Source organism: Conger conger, chromosome 17, assembly GCF_963514075.1.
Source record: "Conger conger chromosome 17, fConCon1.1, whole genome shotgun sequence".
Classification (NCBI taxonomy): domain Eukaryota; kingdom Metazoa; phylum Chordata; class Actinopteri; order Anguilliformes; family Congridae; genus Conger; species Conger conger.
Window position 1 is genome coordinate 7,006,322 of NC_083776.1, and position 18,430 is coordinate 7,024,751.

Below are 18,430 nucleotides of genomic sequence, written 5' to 3' on the forward strand. Positions count from 1 at the left end.
GCTCGTGGGCGTGCGGGGGGGGCTGGGGGGGGGGGTCTCCATATGGTTTACCCGATAATCCTCCATCCGCCATCTTCTGCCGTCGTTTCCCTGCCTTCTCGCCCCCTGGCTACCTTCCTATCCGCGCATCAATTAGCGCCGTGATTAATACGACAAGCGCGCGGTTTAAGAGGTAATGGCGCACAATTAACATCTCATTCCGCCGTAAAGGCCGGGCTGAACACAGAGCCGGCCGCGCGCTCTGCCTGGGATTCAGCCGCGCGTCCGTCCGCGCTTCACGTGCCGTCCGATGTGAAGTGGGGGCCCCCGCTTCGTGCCACCGCTGCTGCGCTAATCTAATTACGGCGCGCGGCTCTCAGGGAGGGGCTGAATGAGCCGGGGCCTTTGTGTCCGCTCTTTGGCACGGCGAAGGGGCAGCGCTCCGGGGAGAGGGGCTGAACGAGTGCCGCTCGCCTCGATAGAGCGCTCCGACCGTCTGAGAATAACAACCGTTATGTAACCGTTTGTTGTTTAGCTGACGCTTTTATCCAACGCAACTTACAGTTGATTTGACTACGTAGGGGACATTCCCCCCCCCTGGAACAATGTTGGTTAAGGGCCTTTGCTCAAGGGCCCAGCAGCTGTGTGGATCTTATTGTGGCGACACTGGGGCTTCAGCCCCCAACCTTCCCGGGCCTGGTACACTACCTTAGCCACTAGGCTACAGGCTGCCCCAAATATCTCTAAAGACTTGAGTGTGTGGAGTGCTTACTGTAGACCGAGGTGTGTGGAGTGCTTACTGTAGACGGAGTGTGTGGAGTGCTTACTGTAGACCGAGGTGTGTGGAGTGCTTACTGTAGACCGAGGTGTGTGGAGTGCTTACTGTAGACGGAGTGTGTGGAGTGCTTACTGTAGACACAGTGTGTGGAGTGCTTACTGTAGACCGAGGTGTGTGGAGTGCTTACTGTAAACGGAGTGTGTGGAGTGCTTACTGTAGACGGAGTGTGTGGAGTGCTTACAGTAGACATAGTGTGTGGAGTGCTTACTGTAGACCGAGGTGTGTGGAGTGCTTACTGTAGACGGAGTGTGTGGAGTGCTTACTGTAGACGGAGTGTGTGGAGTGCTTACTGTAGACGGGAGTGTGTGGAGTGCTTACTGTAGACGGAGTGTGTGGAGTGCTTACTGTAAGTACAGTCCAGTCGCACACAGCACAGAGCAGGGAGGTGGCTGGATGGATCAGCTTCATGTCCTGACTTATTCCTGCAATCCTTTAAATCCCCTCTTCTCCTCCTCTCGTCTGTGGTGTAGTAATTAGGCCGCGTTGTGCACACGAACACGCACACACACACACACACACACACAGACACACACACACACACACTCGCAACACACAGACGCACGCACACGCACACACACGCACACACGCACACACGCACACACACACGCACACACGCACACGCACACACACGCACACACGCACACACACACACACACACGCACACACACACACACACACACACGCACACACACGCGCACACACACACACACACACACACACACAGACACACACACACACACACACACACACATACACGCGTGTATCCGTAAATAGAGCTGTAAGGCAGTCACGCTGACACGCTTTGCTGCGGGAGCCGGTCCTGGGAGTGCTGTGGGCCCAGCGATGCGTCCTGACTGACAGCCCGGAGACGCTGCTGATGGAGCTGTCAGTGCGTGTGTGTGTGTGTGTGTGTGTGTGTGTGTGTGTGTGTGTGTGCGTCGGGCTCGCAGGCTGCTGGAGTGCCGTAAGCTGCGCCACGCGCCAGGAGCGCTGATATTTATTTATTTATTTATGTATTTATTTGGGAACGTGGGCCCGCACCAGAGCAGGGCTCCCCGGGAACGCGCTCTCAGTTGGGAGGGGTGAGGCCTCCAGGCGGGGGCCCGGGGGGGCCGTACAGCTGGGCTCCCTGTTTGTTTGGCACGGTTTCTCTTTCTGCGGGAAACCGGGCCTTCAGTTTACTGTGAGCTGCGCGGGGTTTAGTTTAGTTTACAGTGTGCTGTGTGGGGTTTAGTTTAGTTTACAGTGTGCTGTGTGGGGTTTAGTTTAGTTTACAGTGTGCTGCGCGGGGTTTAGTTTAGTTTGCAGTGTGTTGTGTGGGGTTTAGTTTAGTTTACAGTGTGCTGTGTGGGGGTTAGTTCAGTTTACAGTGTGCTGCACGGGGTTTAGTTTAGTTTACAGTGTGCTGCGCGGGGTTTAGTTTAGTTTGCAGTGTGTTGTGTGGGGTTTAGTTTAGTTTACAGTGTGCTGTGTGGGGGTTAGTTCAGTTTACAGTGTGCTGTGTGGGGTTTAGTTTAGTTTACAGTGTGCTGTGTGGGGTTTAGTTCACAGTCTGCTGTGTGGAGTTTAGTTCAGTTTACAGTGTGCTGTGTGGGGTTTAGTTTAGTTTACAGTGTGCTGTTTGGGGTTTAGTTTACAGTGTGCTGTGTGGGGTTTAGTTCAGTTTACAGTGTGCTGTTTGGGGTTTAGTTTACAGTGTGCTGTGTGGGGTTTAGTTCAGTTTACAGTGTGCTGTGTGGGGTTTAGTTTGCAGTATGCTGTGTGGGGTTTAGTTTACAGTATGCTGTGTGAGGTTTTGTTTACCGTGTGCTGTGTGGGGTTTAGTTCAGTTTACAGTGTGCTGTGTGGGGTTTAGTTTAGTTTACAGTGTGCTGTGTGGGGTTTAGTTTACAGTGTGCTGTGTGGGGTTTAGTTTAGTTTACAGTGCAGTTACAAGTGCTATACACAATTTCTATTTTGAATTCTTCTTACATTTAAAGCACAGGACTTGAGATGCCCCCCCCCGTGTTCAGTAGTTCTTTATACAAAGTGGTCCCTCTGGCCGTCCGTACTCTATGGATTCACTCTGCAGATCTGTTGCTCTTCATCCCCCCTCTTCATCCTCTGTGCTTCGGGCCCTGTTAAACGCTCCAAGTCTCGGGTCTTGGAGCGGCCCTGTGTCAGCCTCTGCTGGACTCCTGTGTCTGTGGAAGAGGCTGGTCAGCGTCCGGGCTGAATGATAATGTGAGGAGGGAGAATACAGGTAATGTGTGGTCCTCTCTGTGTCCGCGCTCAGCGCCGTGGAAACGCTCCTGTGGAAACGCTCCTGTGGAAACGCTCCCGTGGAAACGCTCCCGTGGAAACGCTCCCGTGGAAACGCTCCCGTGGAAACGCTCAGTGAGGATTGTTTCCAGAGGGTGCAGTGCACTGGTTAACCCCTGAAGATTCTCAACTGAACATTCCAGTGCTGGTGTCGCAATCCCTGCTGGACTTAGAGAAAAACATTCAATAAAAACTTGCTCTTCAAAGTTAAAGGAGGTAGAAACAACTAGTACCCCCCCCCCCTCCGCCCCACCACTCCTCATTTGGTCACTGGACTCCTGCCACCCCCCCAGCCCTCGCCCCTGTCCGGTTTCGTCTGGTGGCCAATAGCGGCCTGTGTGCTCAGCTCCCCCCCCCCCAAAACGAACTATTTCTCACTCAGCCTTCTGTCGCTCCCGCGCGCACATCTGCGCGCCCCGCTCCTCAGACCCCGCCCAGCTGTGGGGGGATTGTGGGTACCCGGGAGCCGACCAACCGGCCGACGGATCCCAGCGCTGGCGACCGCGTGCCGGACGAGGCCGCGGGGTCGCCGCGGTTACGCGCGGCGGCCGGGTCGCCGTGGTTACGGCGTGTCCCCCCGCCCGACGGATTCACCGAGCGCCTCGATCCGCCGGAGCAGATGGATCTGCCTCCGCAGACATCCGGCCGCGTTTACCGAGCATATGCAGCGCCATCGACTTTCCGCTAACGCCAATTAAAACTCCGCTAAAGTAACAGCGCTCAGACGGGACGTACCCAAGTATTTAATTACAGAACGAGAACAGCCTCGTTAATTACACACTTGTTGTTGTTTTTTTACTCTTTTAGATTTGGTCTCCAGGTTTGTTCAGATGCTCGTGTCGTAGCTGCTCCTGACGTGTGAAAAGTGAACCCCGCGTTGTCTTTTCCAGGGCGCTGCCTGTGTCTCTCACAGTTATACTGAGACTTGTTTCCGGTTTATTCAGACACTGGAGATCTTTTTGGGATCGAACGCCTCGCTCAGCGACTGTTTCTTATCTGGAGTGTTCAGAAATGAACTGACAGGCAAAAGCAGAAAGCGCAAACTCTCTCTTTCCTAATTCCATTACTGCAGGTGCGTTCACTGAACGAAAACGAACACTTTTTCACTCAGCCTTCTGTCGCTCCCACGCTGTCCAATGATCTATAAAAGTTTGAAAAACAAAACTGGATGATGATCACTATTACAGCACTACCACGTTGCGGTTTTTCTAGAGGGAGGGGGGGCTCAACTAGCGGTTTTTCTAGAGGGACGGGGGGCTCAACTAGCGGTTTTCCTAGAGGGAGGGGGGCTCAACTCGCGGTTTTTCTAGAGGGAGGGGAGCTGAACTAGCGGTTTTTCTAGAGGGAGGGGAGCTGAACTAGCGGTTTTTCTAGAGGGAGGGGAGCTGAACTAGTGGTTTTTCTAGAGGGAGGGGGGGCCATGTACTGGTTTTTTTTGTGGGAGGGGGGGATCACACAGCGTTTTTTCTAGAGGGAGGGGGGTGTTATTAGCGTTTTTTTAGAGAGGGTGGGTCACATAGCAGTTTTTCTAGAGGGGGGGTGATTAGCATTTTTCATAGAGGGGGGGTTCACATAGTGGCTTTTCGATAGGGAGAAGGGGGTCATGGTTTTTGGACAGGGGGGGTCATGGTTTTTGGATAGGGAGAGGGGGGGGTCATGGTTTTTGGACAGGGAGGGGGGGCCATGGTTTTTGGACAGGGAGGGGGGGCCATGGTTTTTGGACAGGGAGGGGGCATGGTTTTTGGACAGGGAGGGGGGGCCATGGTTTTTGGATAAGGGGGGGGTCATGGTTTTTGGACAGGGAGGGGGGACCATGGTTTTTGGACAGGGAGGGGGGTCCATGGTTTTTGGACATGGAGGGGGGGGGTCATGGTTTTTGGACAGGGGGCCCAGCGTAGCGGCTCCCAGCAGTGCTCGGTGGAGTGGGGCAGCATAGTAATGCGCTGGCGTCCCGCCGCGGTGCGTTTCGGGAGGACTCTGATGGTGAGACTCCAACTGCAGCAGTCCTGACTGCGCTTCCCGGCCCATAGCGCTGTTCTCCAGTCCTCCAGCGCGCCTGCCCCCTTCCCATCATCCCCCTCTGCTGCGGTGTGTTTGGCACAAGCCCTTAACCGTCGGAGAGTTCCACACACACACCGCGAATTAACACACACACACACACACAGCGCAGCCCGTGTGAATTCACACACATACTGCAACAAGCCATACAACAGGAACAGGAGTACACATTTCCTCTGTTCCTCTGAGTGCAGTTGTCCTTGTGCTTTTTTAATAAGACCATGCTGTACGTTAAAAATCAATCTTGCTTCCTCAGTGTTTGTCGAGTTGATTTCAGATGAAATCGCGCTTGCCTGCTTGATGAATTCCTGGGCCACACGTGCACCGTAGCGTCCCCTCCCGTTACCACATACCCGATACCTCCGTTGATCAAACATTACGCTGTTTATCCAGGTGCACAGACAACTCTTAGGAAAGTGTTTGTGACGGTGATTTGTGCGCTGAAACGTGTTCTGAGTTTGCCGTCTGTGTAAAGCCCCTTTAGACGAGAGGCGGACTGCAGTTGGCCTTTTCCCCCCTTTCACCACTCGCTCTAAAGATAGGCTGGGTGTGGCCCATTTAGACATTTAAGCAGTGCGATGTCTCACCTCCTTATGTAATGGCTACTCCCACAGTTCCTCTCCCTCTCCCCCCACCCCACCGGGCCTGAAACATGACGGGAGTGAAAACATTCCTTCAGCGCTTTGATCTCTTCTTTGCGACAGATTGTCAGAGCTGCCTTTGTCTGAATAATTCACAATATTTATCTTCCTTTTTCTTCCTAATTTGCCCCCTTTTTTAAATAAAAATAAATAATCAAAATAAGTGCATAAACGGGTTAAACCAGGAGGTGTGTTGCCATCTACTGGATTTTTTGAATAATTTCAACTCCAACATTTTTTTTTGTTTGAAATGAATGTATTGATGCAATTTTGTGGTTTTTCTTTAGGAATTTGTTGGCCTATAAATGAACCTTTCCCTTTGCATGTGATTGCTGGCTGAATCTGAATTAACGTTACACTAACGTTAACTATGTGTTAACTATATGTTCCGAATGTACATCCCTGACCGCTTCATTTCCAGAACATTCCAAACATGATGAAAGGTGTAAATGTTATTAAAATATTGAGCATATTATCAGGATAATAGTGGAATGTTCTGGAATTAAACTCATGATGTAGCTCGGCAGGCTCAATTCTGTCCATGATGTAAATCTCTTACTGTATGATGATTCAGCCAGAAGGTGATTAACCTTGTTGAACAAATATTTGCACTTCCTGCTAAGAATATTAATGAGATTAATAAAGAATATTAATAAAAATAACTTTATAAAATATCTGAGACTTTTTACATAGTGAGAAATGGACAGACAATGGACAGATATGGGAGAGAATGACCAATAGATATGGGTCAGAGATGAATAGAAAGAAAGTGTGTGTGCGTGTGTGTGTGTGTGTGTGTGTGTGTGTTTCAGTGTAATGTGTGTGTGTGTTTGTGTGTGCGTGTTTGAGTATATAAAGTGTGTGTGTGTGTTGCAGTATATAAAGTGTGTGTGTTTGTGTGTGTGTGTGTTGCAGTATATAAAGTGTGTGTGTGTGCGTGTGTGTGTGTTTCAGTATATAATGTGTGTGTGTGTGTGTGTGTGTGTGTTTCAGTATATAAAGTGTGTGTGTTTGTGTTGCAGTATATAAAGTGTGTGTGTGTGTGTGTGTTGCAGTATATAAAGTGTGTGTGTGTGTGTGTGTTGCAGTATATAAAGTATGTGTGTGTGTGTGTGTGTGTGTTGCAGTATATAAAGTGTGTGTGTGTGCATGTGTGTGTGTTTCAGTATATAATGTGTGTGTGTGTGTGTGTGTGTGTGTGTGTTTCAGTATATAAAGTGTGTGTGTGTGTGTTGCAGTATATAAAGTGTGTGTGTGTGTGTGTGTGTGTGTTGCAGTATATAAAGTGTGTGTGTGTGTGTGTGTTGCAGTATATAAAGTATGTGTGTGTGTGTGTGTGTGTGTTGCAGTATATAAAGTGTGTGTGTGTGTGTGTTGCAGTATATAAAGTGTGTGTGTGTGTGTGTGTGTGTTGCAGTATATAAAGTGTGTGTGTGTTGCAGTATATAAAGTGTGTGTGTGTGTGTGTGTTGCAGTATATAAAGTGTGTGTGTGTGTGTGTTGCAGTATATAAAGTGTGTGTGTGTGTGTGTGTGTGTGTGTGTTTCAGTACAAGCTGCGGGTGCTGAGTGAGCTGGCGGCGGAGCTGAGTCGGCACATGCCGGAGAAGGTTCCAGAAGACTCCAGCAGCATCCTGCGCTCGCCCATGCCCGGCACGGTGGTGGCAGTGTCCGTGCAGCCCGGGGACACGGTAAGAACACGGCTGAAACACGGCTAAAACACGGCTGCACCGCGGCACAGAGAGGCCCCAGGCCAGGCGCTGAGGCGTGGCGTTTCACTCGCCTGCGATCTTACCCACAACCCCCCCCCTCTGGCTCTTACTCAACCCCCCTCACAGTGCGACACAACACCCCGACTGGGCCCTGTTTCTGTGTGAGATGTTTATTCTGCTTTATTTAAGAGGGGGCCGTATTGTGAAACGAGCCAGATTTGGCTGTTGGGGCTAATTTTCTTCTGTAGTACCTGAATAATGTTCTTGTAATCTGTACTATTTCTAATTTTAGATTCTTCTGGCAATTAGCGGTTTTATACATTCTATTGAATAGTGTTTAAGAAAATTTGTAAATATTAGTGTATTATAAATGTCTATATTTCACATATTCAATTAGATTATTCGTAAAGTAATAATTTTGCAAGTAATTGTTTGATGATATTAAAATATTGCACCTATTTCAGCTAAGTTGCATGTTAAATTAAATTAATTATTCATTATAAGCCCACTGCCCCCTTCCCTTCCAAAAAACTAAAACAAGAAGATATATCGCTGCAGGAATTATTTTAGATTTATTTATTTATTTTGACATAATCTGTGGCTGGGATAAAAAAAAAGAAAAAGAAAAAAAAGAATTTTTTTTTAAATATAATTTCAAAAAATCATTACTAATGTCCCTAAAAACATGGTTTTGAGACTTGTGCCTGCAGAATAAGGGTCTTTGTCTTGGGAGGATACAGTAGATATTTACACAGATATTATTTTGACTCTGTGCCAGCGGCCGCCCGGCAGCGTGCTCTGAACAGTGTCTGTTTTCTGTCCGCTCCTTTCTCCGGGCCGTGTAATGTAGTACCCCAAACCCCTTCAAGTTGTTCAAACAGCAAGACCAGCACAAAACACCCCGCGCAAGGGCGCGGAGCGCAGAACAGAGAGCCCGAACAGAGAGCCGGCTCTGAAAGACGCTCTTTAGCATTCCTAATGGCCGCGCTCGCTCTAAAGACATCCATTATAATTTCACGGCTGACTTGCGCTGAAACAGCCACGCACTCTTTAACAGACTGTCAACTTTGCTTAAATTTACCTGAATTCTGCCATTCACTCTGGGAAAACTTGTGCTTTAAATGAATGTTTAAAGAGCGGGGGTAGCCTTTCATTGACGGCTAAAGGAAATTATCAGTCATTTGTGCGTGTGCTCACAGAGAGGCTGCGGTTTGTAAAGTTTAAAAGGGTGGATAATGGCGGGGCGAAACAATGGGAGAAAGGCTAGTTCCCCCTTTCTCCCTCTCCACTCTTCCCCCTGGAACAAACGCCCCCAAACCTGCGCAAGATAAGAACCGCACAAACAGATGCTTATTACGGAACTTATAGAGAGAGCGCTCGCGGCCTGAAATCATAGCGTTGTGTAGCCCTGAGAAACATGTAGCCTATTTACGCTCGTGAATCGGGTCGAGATTGAGCTCATGAAGAAAGTGTGCTTTAGTGACCGTTTTTAAGTTTTGACAGTGTAGTCATTATTCTTATTTCTACTACTACATATATATACTACAATATAATCATAATTGCATACCGTTCTACTTAATGAGATTCGATTATTTACTGAAGTGTTTATGTGCGTATAACTTTGTTACCCAGGCTCATAGCCCATTTCCTGTTTAAAGCACTCTGGTGAGCTTTACCGTGAGGGGAAGTAAACAAAGTCTCAGGACCGTAGAGACACACTCACACTCACACACACACACTCTCTTTCTCTCTCACACACACACACTCACACACTCACACAATCTTTCTCTCTCTCTCACACACACACTCAATCTCTCTCACACAGACACTCACTCACTCATACACACTCTTTCTCTCACACACACTCACACACTCACACACAATCTTTCTCTCTCTCACACACACACACACACTCAATCTCTCTCTCTCTCTCTCTCTCTCTCTCACACACACACACACACACACACACACACACACACACAGAGGTCCTCCTGCAGCTGTTGTGCCGTGTCGGGGCATTAGCACGGTTAAGCTGTGCTCTGTGACCCCAGGCTCGTCAGTGTTAATTGTTGGGGCTTTAATTACAGAAACACGTTTAGCACTGAAAGGGCTTTAAGTTGGAACCTTCCTCTCCCTCCCGGACCCCCTCCATTCACATGGAGACGGGAGTGTCATCTATCTGCTGCGAATAGGTGCTGCGGGTTCTGTGTGCACTCTGAACATCAGTGAACCCCCCCCGAACCTGAGTTCAGCTGAGGCGGGGTCCTGTTCAGCTTCTCATGCGGTCCAGTTATGATTTCATAGCCCCTACTGTTCTGTTCTGTGAATAATATGAATATGACTCATATCACCACGCATAAACTCCCATCACACATTCTGTCCTGCACTCTGAGAGAGGAGTCCCTTTCCCCATTTTACAGCCTTCCTGATCATTATTTGATTTAGCTTAGACATGTTCACTAATTTACTATATTAATGCTTGTGCTGTAAATGTTGTTGGAGGTGATCGAGCATTTTACCTGCCTGCAGCACGAAACAACAAGATGGATATAGAAAAAAAAACTTTTTGGGCTTTAAATAATGTTAGATTTTTGTATGTTAGATGAAAAATGAACTAAAGTAAAAAAAAAAAATACATTGAAGGCTATAGTACTGGCAGCCATTGGGACAGAAACAGTGTTGTGATTGGCTGGCTGCTGTGGGAATGGCCAATCACGGTGTTTAGGGGGATTTCTGCTGCATTTCACACTAAGCTGATTTTTATTAGTTCATGGGCTTTATAAAGACAATTTACAGTGCATCCAGTTGGTAAATTTATCAAACGGTCTGATGGTTTTGGGTGAAATGTGTGTGTCCACATGTGTGCAGTGAGTGAATATCTCTTGAGTCTGTGCTGGTGGTCTCTGTGTACAGGGTGCGCTAGGTGGAACAGAGTGCTGCATTCTGGGAGGTGGGCAGGGGGTTGGTTGATGATGCTCTGTGCGCGTGCGTGTGTGTGTGTGTGTGTGTGTTTATGCGTGTGTGGGACTGTGTGTGTGTGTGTGTTTATGCGTGTGTGGGACTGTGTGTGTGTGTGTGTGTGTGTGTGTGTGTGTGCGTGCGTGTGTGCGTGTGTGTGTGTGTGTGTGTGTGTGTGTTTATGCGTGTGTGGGACTGTGTGTGTGTGTATGTGTGTGTGTGTTTATGCATGTGTGTGTGTGTGTGTTTATGCATGTGTGTTTATGTGTGTGTGGGACTGTGTGTGTGTGTGTGTGTGTGTGTGTGTGTTTATGCATGTGTGGGACTGTGTGTGTGTGTGTGTGTGTGTTTATGCGTGTGTGGGACTGTGTGTGTGTGTGTGTGTGTGTGTGTGTGTGTGTGTGTGTGCACGTGCCACATTCTGGGAGGTGTTTAGCTGGTTGGTTGATGATGCTCTGTGCGTGTGTGTGTGTGTGCGTGTGTGCGTGTGTGTGTGCGTGTGTGCGTGCGTGCGTGCGTGCGTGCGTGCGTGCGTGCGTGCGTGCGTGCGTGTGTGTGTGGTTTTGCATGTGTGCGTGTGTGTGCGTGCGTGCGTGCGTGCGTGTGCGTGCGCGTGTGCGCGCGTGTGCGCGTGTGTGTGTGTGTGTGTGTGTGTGTGTGTGTCTTTATGCGTGTGCGTGTGCGTGTGTGCGTGTGTGTGTGTGTGTATGTGTGCACGTGCCACATTCTGGGAGGTGTTTAGCTGGTTGGTTGATGATGTTCACCGTTTAATTGGCAGAAGCGTGTTGTGGTCATCCAGGCTCCTCCTCATTATGACCTAACGGCGGTGAAATTAAATTAACCGAGTGAAAATTAACTGTCATTGCGCGGGGTTAGTGGATAACTGACCAAGAGATGTCTCAGAAACACAGCAATCTTTGCAGTAGGATGCGGTGTTCAAATCGCATACTCAGTGTGAATTCAATTACATGCAAATTTATTAAGTTTTATTTAATGATGAAACTGTGTTGGAAGTATGTTAATATATTAAGAACTTAAATGGTTGTGGGTGTTTAAATGACTCAGTTATGACAATTATATTGCTTGACAGTTTAATTGAATCAAGTTTACTCAGACTTTTAAATCAATGGGGCAATAGTAATCTCCGGAATCCACCACCTTTGTGCCTCCAAAAAAACTGCACATACTGTAAATGTTGCAGAATGAAGTTAATGATGCCGTAATGGAAAGTGTGGTAATTGAAATACAGTAACTGCTGACGGTTAACCTGGGCTGGATCAGATGCCTCTGGGCTCTGTAGTCGTTGTTTCATATCTAAGACGCAAGCTGTTGTTCATTTGAGATCCGTGCAGAACAGATGCTGTTTGGGGAGGCTCGTTTAGAAAATGAGTTTGTTTCAGCTTTTGAATTTGAGAACATTGAGGGTGTTTCTATTAGCGGTAATTAGCCGTCGTTAGTAACTGAAACGGCGGCGAGGTTAAAATGGCTCTCCCTGCGTTCTCGGGTTCACTCAGCTGCCACGTTCAGTCCCGTTCGGCTGTGTGTGTTTCACCCCTTATTTCCTGGCATTATTATTATAATAATTGTAATAATGATAATAATAATCATTTTTATAATAATCATAATAATATTAACGTATTGTATATTAAAATAATGCTGCCATCACAATAATGGTAATAATCATAACAATAATGCACTGTCACACTTACAGTAATTTGCATTTCCTGGTCCTTTATGTATATATGCCGTCAATAAAAAGAATCAAATTTTGTTAACTCTAGATTAGTCCTAGAAGTATTTATGGATTTAGTTCACACCAATTTGTCCACCATGGACCCACTTGCCAAGTTGTTTTAAAATGTGACATTTCTACCATGCATTGCATGTTTAGAGGCTTTCGTGAACATTTTGGGTCTGATTGGAAAGGGGAAGTTGGCCTCTGGACTCTGGTTTTGTAGGCAACACTGCCTCTACAGGCACGATTAGGAAATACAGTCTCTGAAACTGGGTTTCTGTTTGATCTGTTCTTTATGTCATTTTGAAAAAAACAATTTAACAGCCCAATTTACACTACATATTTCTAAAATATCAGTTGCTTAGAGCGCCATCCTTTTTCTGTATGACACCTTTAGACTGAAATATGAACTAAATTCCACATCAGTCATAATTCCTGATTCTCACTGCTTTGAGCTGAGAAGCACACAAGCAGCTGCACTGCCTCCCCCCCACCATATCACCTCTTAAAGACGCCTTAAAAATCACACCGTTCACCAAAGAAATTCATGTGGAATTTCTTCTTTCTTTTTTTCCCTCCTTTTTTTTGTGTTATTTAGTTTTTTTGTTTTTTTTTTAAAGGGGAACGGTGGAAAATGAATTAAATTGAAGCTGGAAGGGTCTAATTGCTTTTTTATGATCTAGCAATCCTGGAGGAGAATGCGGCATAAAAAAAGCCTAATTAAAGGATTTTCACTTTGTGCGGGAGACAGCGGGGTTTGGCCTGATTGTCTTTCTGGGGTAGCGGTGCCCCAGCGGAGGAGAGGCTGGGGTACACCCCGGTCACCCTCGGAGCCTTCTGTTAAATTTGGCAGAAAAAAAAAAAACACCCGGCCCGGGGGAAGAACAAAGACCGGGGCATTCGCCATACATAGTAAATAATGAAAAAGAAGGATCTCCAAAGAAGGGCTTCGCTTGTTGTAATCTGCGGGCCCGGTTCGGTGAGCACTCTGTGAACGGGCAGGAAGCTTTTCCTTTAATTGCCCGGATCGCCGGGAAGTTCCTCGCAGACGGCGTTCCGCGGCAGATGCTGCGCTTTAATTGGTCTGTCCAGGCCTGACCCCGGGCAGCGCGTGGAGCGTGCCCGCGCCTCCTCGCCCGCGCCTCCTCTCCTGTGTCCGCGCCTCCTCTCCCGCCTGCAGTCTCCGCGGTCAGGCGGGGTCGGAGAGCCCCGGTCCGGTAGCGGAGCGTCAGCGGGCTGGTCTCCGGGCCGCGGTTCTGCGGTTCCGCGGCGGTCCGGCCCGGGAGACGGGGGATGACTGATGGGCCTGTCGGCGGGGGCGACGGGGAGCGCAGCGGAGCGCCCAACGCCTCTGGCCCCGCCTCCGCCCGCGCGGCCGTCAGGGAGGACTCTGGGGAGCCGGGGAGACGCCCATCGCCTGCGTGCCGAACCTGCAGCCTGGTCAAACCCGCACCAGAGACCTCCCCCTCGTGCTGTTTTTACTAAAGGAGCAACAGAGCCGCGTTTCAGGGTGTGTGTGTGTGTGTGTGTGTGTGTGTGCGCGTGTGTTTCAGGGTGTGTGTGTGTGTGTGTGTGTGTGCGCATTTCAGGGTGTGTGTGTTTCAGGGTGTGTGTATGTGTGTGCGCGCGTTTCAGGGTGTGTGTGTGTGTGTGTGTGCGCGCGTTTCAGGGTGTGTGTGTGCGCATTTCAGGGTGTGTGTGTGTGTGCGTTTCAGGGTGTGTGTGTGCGTTTCAGGGTGTGTGTGTGTGCGCGTTTCAGGGTGTGTGTGTGTGTGTGTGTGTGCGTTTCAGGTTGTGTGTGTGTGTGCGTTTCAGGGTGTGTGTGTGTGTCTGTGTGTGTGTGTGTGTGCGTTTCAGGGTGTATGTGTGTGCGTGTGTTTCAGGGTGTGTGTGTGTGTCTGTGTATGTGTGTGTGTGTGCGTTTCAGGGTGTGTGTGTGTGTGTGTTTCAGGGGGTGTGTGCGTTTCAGGGTGTGTGTGTGCGTCTGTGTATGTGTGTGTGTGTGCGTTTCAGGGGGTGTGTGTGTGTGTGTGTGTGTGTGTGTGCGTTTCAGGGTGTGTGTGTGTGTGTGTGTGTTTCAGGGGGTGTGTGTGTGTGTGTGTGTGTGTGTGTTTCAGGGGGGGTGTGTGTGTGTGTGTGTGTTTCAGGGTGTGTGTGTGTGTGTGTTTCAGGGGGTGTGTGTGTGTGTGTGTGTGTGTGTGTGTGTGTTTCAGGGTGTGTGTGTGTGTGTGTGTGTGTGTGTGTGTGTGTGTGCGCGTTTCAGGGTGTGGTTCCTTCTCGCTGCATGCGCTGGTGTGTCTTTAATAACAGGGACAGTTATCACTGGGGGAGCGCTGGGGCATTTCCATCTGTTCGGCGCAGACCACAGCCCCCAAAACCTGCCCGCCCCCCAAAACCTGCCCACCCCCCCCCCTCGTGAGAGGGGCACAGCTGCTACTGTACGGCCTGTCCGTCCACGGGACCCCCCCCCCTAAAGGACGAGGCAGGAGCAGTCAGGCTTTGAGCCGGCAATTTCAGACCCTTTAAATCATTCTCCATGCTCTCCGCAAATGAATAATGCGCACATTAACGGCCGGCGGGTCGTACATTTCCGTCTCACTGCACTGTATTTTTCAATAAGGCGCAGAGGGGTCCCGCAGAAAATCATTTTCTCCCTTTCCCACCTCCCCACTGCAAAGACAAAAAAACACTCCCTTTATTTAAACAAAGGATCCACTACAAAACCAAATGTCCCTCTAAAAATAAATCATTTGTTTATAGAGAACTTGGTTCAGTATAATGTTTACAATATTCTGTTTTTATCAATCCAATTTCTTGTCTTTAAAGTAATTTAAAATACCTGCTTCTGTACAGGCAATTGTCAATTTTCCAGTTTCCATAACATTCCTGAAACGAGCCAGAATATTTTTTTAGACCGCGCATTCAAACCCTGCTCGTTGCAGTTCTGTGAAAAACAAAAAGCGTCATGGTAACAACTGTCATTTTCAAAAAAGTGACAGTTGAAGGCCAGGCACTCTCAGCGCTCCACATTGCACTTTTCATTATTGCTGCGCCTGGATCAGAGACACGCAGCTGGCCTCTTCGGCCTGTTTATTGGCCATCAGGAGTAATTAATCACGGACGGGAGAAGTCCGGGGGTGCGGGAAGGGTGGCGAAACGCCGGGTGACAGTCGGCGTTCCTGGGAATACCGCCGCTTAACGGATGAAAGGATCTGTGCGCTCCCCGGACCGAGCTGCGCGGGGCGTCCGCCCTAATGACTGCCAGTCTGATAATCAGCCGTGAACGTGACCTCTGACCCCCGTGTCAGGGGAGAGGATGCAACCCGGCTGGATGAAAGATGCTGGGTTTTGTAGATCAACTAAATTTACATCAATTAGACGGGCAGTGGGAACGGAGAGGTGCATCAGAAACCATTAGTTTTATTTAAGAGACGGAGGGGGCGCGGGGGTGGGAGGGGGGTGCGTTTTATAAGACTAACAGTGAAGGCATCCTGTCGGGTTGATTATGTGTTTGTCAGGAGAGGCCCGGGCTGGAAAAAGGGGTTCTGTGTCGAGTCATCTTCAGACAGAAATCTGGACCTGATATAGATGTCGGAGCAGCTTATGGCCGATGGGTTTTCCATCTGGAGGAAAGGCTGTGTGCGTTTGTGTCTCTTCAGCTCCACGGGTGGCCACTGCCTGTGTTTGTTTCTGCCTGGAAGGGGTAACGGGGCTCGCTCAGTCTGTTAGCGTAGAGCGTCCGTAACGGAGATAAACATCTGCGCAGAGCCCAGCAATAAAAACTTCTAACAATAGGAGAGGAGCGTCCATTTTGATCAGAGCCAAGCTCTAAAATGAACAGTGTCAGACTCTTGAGTTTCCCCACATTCTAGCGCAGTGCATGTCTTATCCAACAAGGATAAGATCCTGACCTGACAACTTTTACAGATTCAGGCCTTACTGCCCTGCTGAAAATTACAGCCCGGGAGCTGAGCTGAGTTACACCGTGGAGCTGAGTTATACCGTGGAGCCGAGTTATACCGTGGATGAGAGTTATACTGTGGAGTTATCCTGTTCACCAGCTGAGCATCTTGCAGTCGGCTGGTCCACCAATTTGACTTCCAGCTTACTTACCATCTCAGCCACCTGTAATAAGCCACAGACCAGCTATGACCAGCTACAGACCAGCTATGACCAGCCACAGACCAGCTATGACCAGCTACAGACCAGCTATGACCAGCCACAGACCAGCTATAACCAGCTACAGACCAGCTATGACCAGCCACAGACCAGCTAGAACGCCAGAAATCGCAATTTAAACCAAGCTGGTATTAAACTGGATTTTTTTGCAGGGTTGGAACACTTTTATCAGACATGTAGAGCACAAGACCTAGGCCATCAGTTAATACTGAGGGTTGTTTAGGGCACGCAGATGCCAAAGAAGCTCTGCCACTAACTGTGGCTCTTAAAAGCAGTCAGAGTTCAAAACACTCTTCAGCCCAGATCACCGGTCTCATGCTCACTTTACACAGTTAGATTTCAGAGACTGGGTAGTTCAGGTTAGTTTAGCTTTAGATACTGGTTAGTTCAGTTTAGTTTCAGATTCTGGTTAGTTTAGTTTAGTTTCAGATACTGGTTCGCTCAGTTTAGTTTCAGATTCTGGTTAGTTTAGTTTAGTTTCAGATTCTGGTTAGTTTAGTTTAGTTTCAGATACTGGTTAGCTCAGTTTAGTTTCAGATACTGGTTAGTTTAGTTTCAGATAGTGGGTCGTTCAGTTTAGTTTAGTTTCAGACACTGGTTAGTTTACTTTAGTTTTAGTTGACTGGTTAGTTTAGTTCAGTTTCTGATTCTGGTTAGTTTAGTTCAGTTTCAGATAGTGGGTAGTTCAGTTTAGTTTAGTTTCAGACACTGTTTAGTTTAGTTTTAGTTGACTGGTTATATGCCTGCTTGTGAATCCTGTGTTTCGTCCGTGTTTTCCTGTAGGTGGCTGAGGGGCAGGAGATCTGTGTGATTGAAGCCATGAAGATGCAGAACAGCATGACTGCAGCCAAGATGGCCAAGGTGGGGCCCGCTCCGTGCTTTATTCCAGAACGATCCCTCAGGGCTGTGGAACGAACTTCCTGCAAGAGCCACGTAGTTTCTGGGCTTTACCACAATCATTTGTGCTCTTAATCAGTTCAGTAATATTCTGCTTGACATGGGACTGGGACTGGGACTGGGCGTAATGGCTCAGGCAGTAAGTGCAGTCGTCTGGCAGTCGGAGGGTTGCCGGTTTGATCCCCCGCCCGGGCTGTGTCGAAGCGTCCCTGAGCAAGACACCTAACCCCCAAATGCTCCTGACGAGCTGGTCGGTGCCTTGCATGGCAGCCGATCGCCGTCGGTGTGTGAGTGTGTGTATGAATGGGTGAATGAGAAGCATCAATTGTACAGCGCTTTGGATAAAGGCGCTACATAAATGCCAACCATTTACCATTTAACCTGACGGGGGCTTTTTTTCCCCCTCCCTGTTGTCTCTCTGAATGCCCAGGTGAAGAGTGTGCACTGTAAGCCGGGGGAGACGGTGGGAGAGGGAGATCTTCTGGTGGAGCTGGAGTAACGCCCCCCGTGCCTTCCCCACGTCTGGCTGCAGTGTTTCCCTCGTCCAGAATGAATACAGCACTTAGACTAGCGGACACATTCCTCCTGGACCTTCTCAGCTGCGTGGGCTTTGCTCTGAACGACAAACAAAATGACCTGCGTACGGTCTGCCTTTTACCCTTCCAAGAAGGTTATCAACTGTAAAAAGAGAATTCACTACACATTTAATTATTTATCAGTATGTTGGCTGTGTGCATTCAGTGCATTAAAATGCAGCGTTTGTGCGTCATTCACACGTGTGCCCATCAGTGTGTTTTCCGTTTTGCCACAAACCGCATTTTTACAACCTGTTGTGCAGATTATTATCTTTACCCTGAAATATGGCTGACGTCAGAGTAGACGAGTGACTGCACATCCATGGATGTACGGTAGTCTCGACTTCTGTGAGGGAAAAGTTGAACTATATTTCCTGGCAGGGGAATATCATGTTCAGCCTGAACTTTAAAGGGATGGACCGGGTGGAAGTTTGTTGATTACTGTGATTGCAGAAGCTTGTTTCATTTCACGTTCATTTTGTAATAAACCAATATTAGAATTTTTAACATGGTGCAAAGCCAAAATAAACAAACTTGAATCCCTTTAAAAAATTGCAT

At 48.5% G+C, this 18,430-nt stretch overlaps 1 protein-coding gene across 1 annotated transcript in view; it reads left to right on the top strand.

The window, feature by feature from the left end:
- Window positions 1-18,424, top strand: part of pcca (propionyl-CoA carboxylase subunit alpha) — a 144,488-nt gene extending 126,064 nt beyond the window's left edge. Inside the window, exons 22-24 of the mRNA XM_061225833.1 lie at window positions 7,367-7,507; window positions 17,184-17,261; window positions 17,728-18,424. Coding sequence (XP_061081817.1) covers window positions 7,367-7,507; window positions 17,184-17,261; window positions 17,728-17,796 — 288 coding nt within the window. The 3' untranslated portion in view covers window positions 17,797-18,424. The remainder of the gene's footprint in view (window positions 1-7,366; window positions 7,508-17,183; window positions 17,262-17,727) is intronic.
- The last annotated feature ends 6 nt before the right edge of the window (window positions 18,425-18,430 follow it).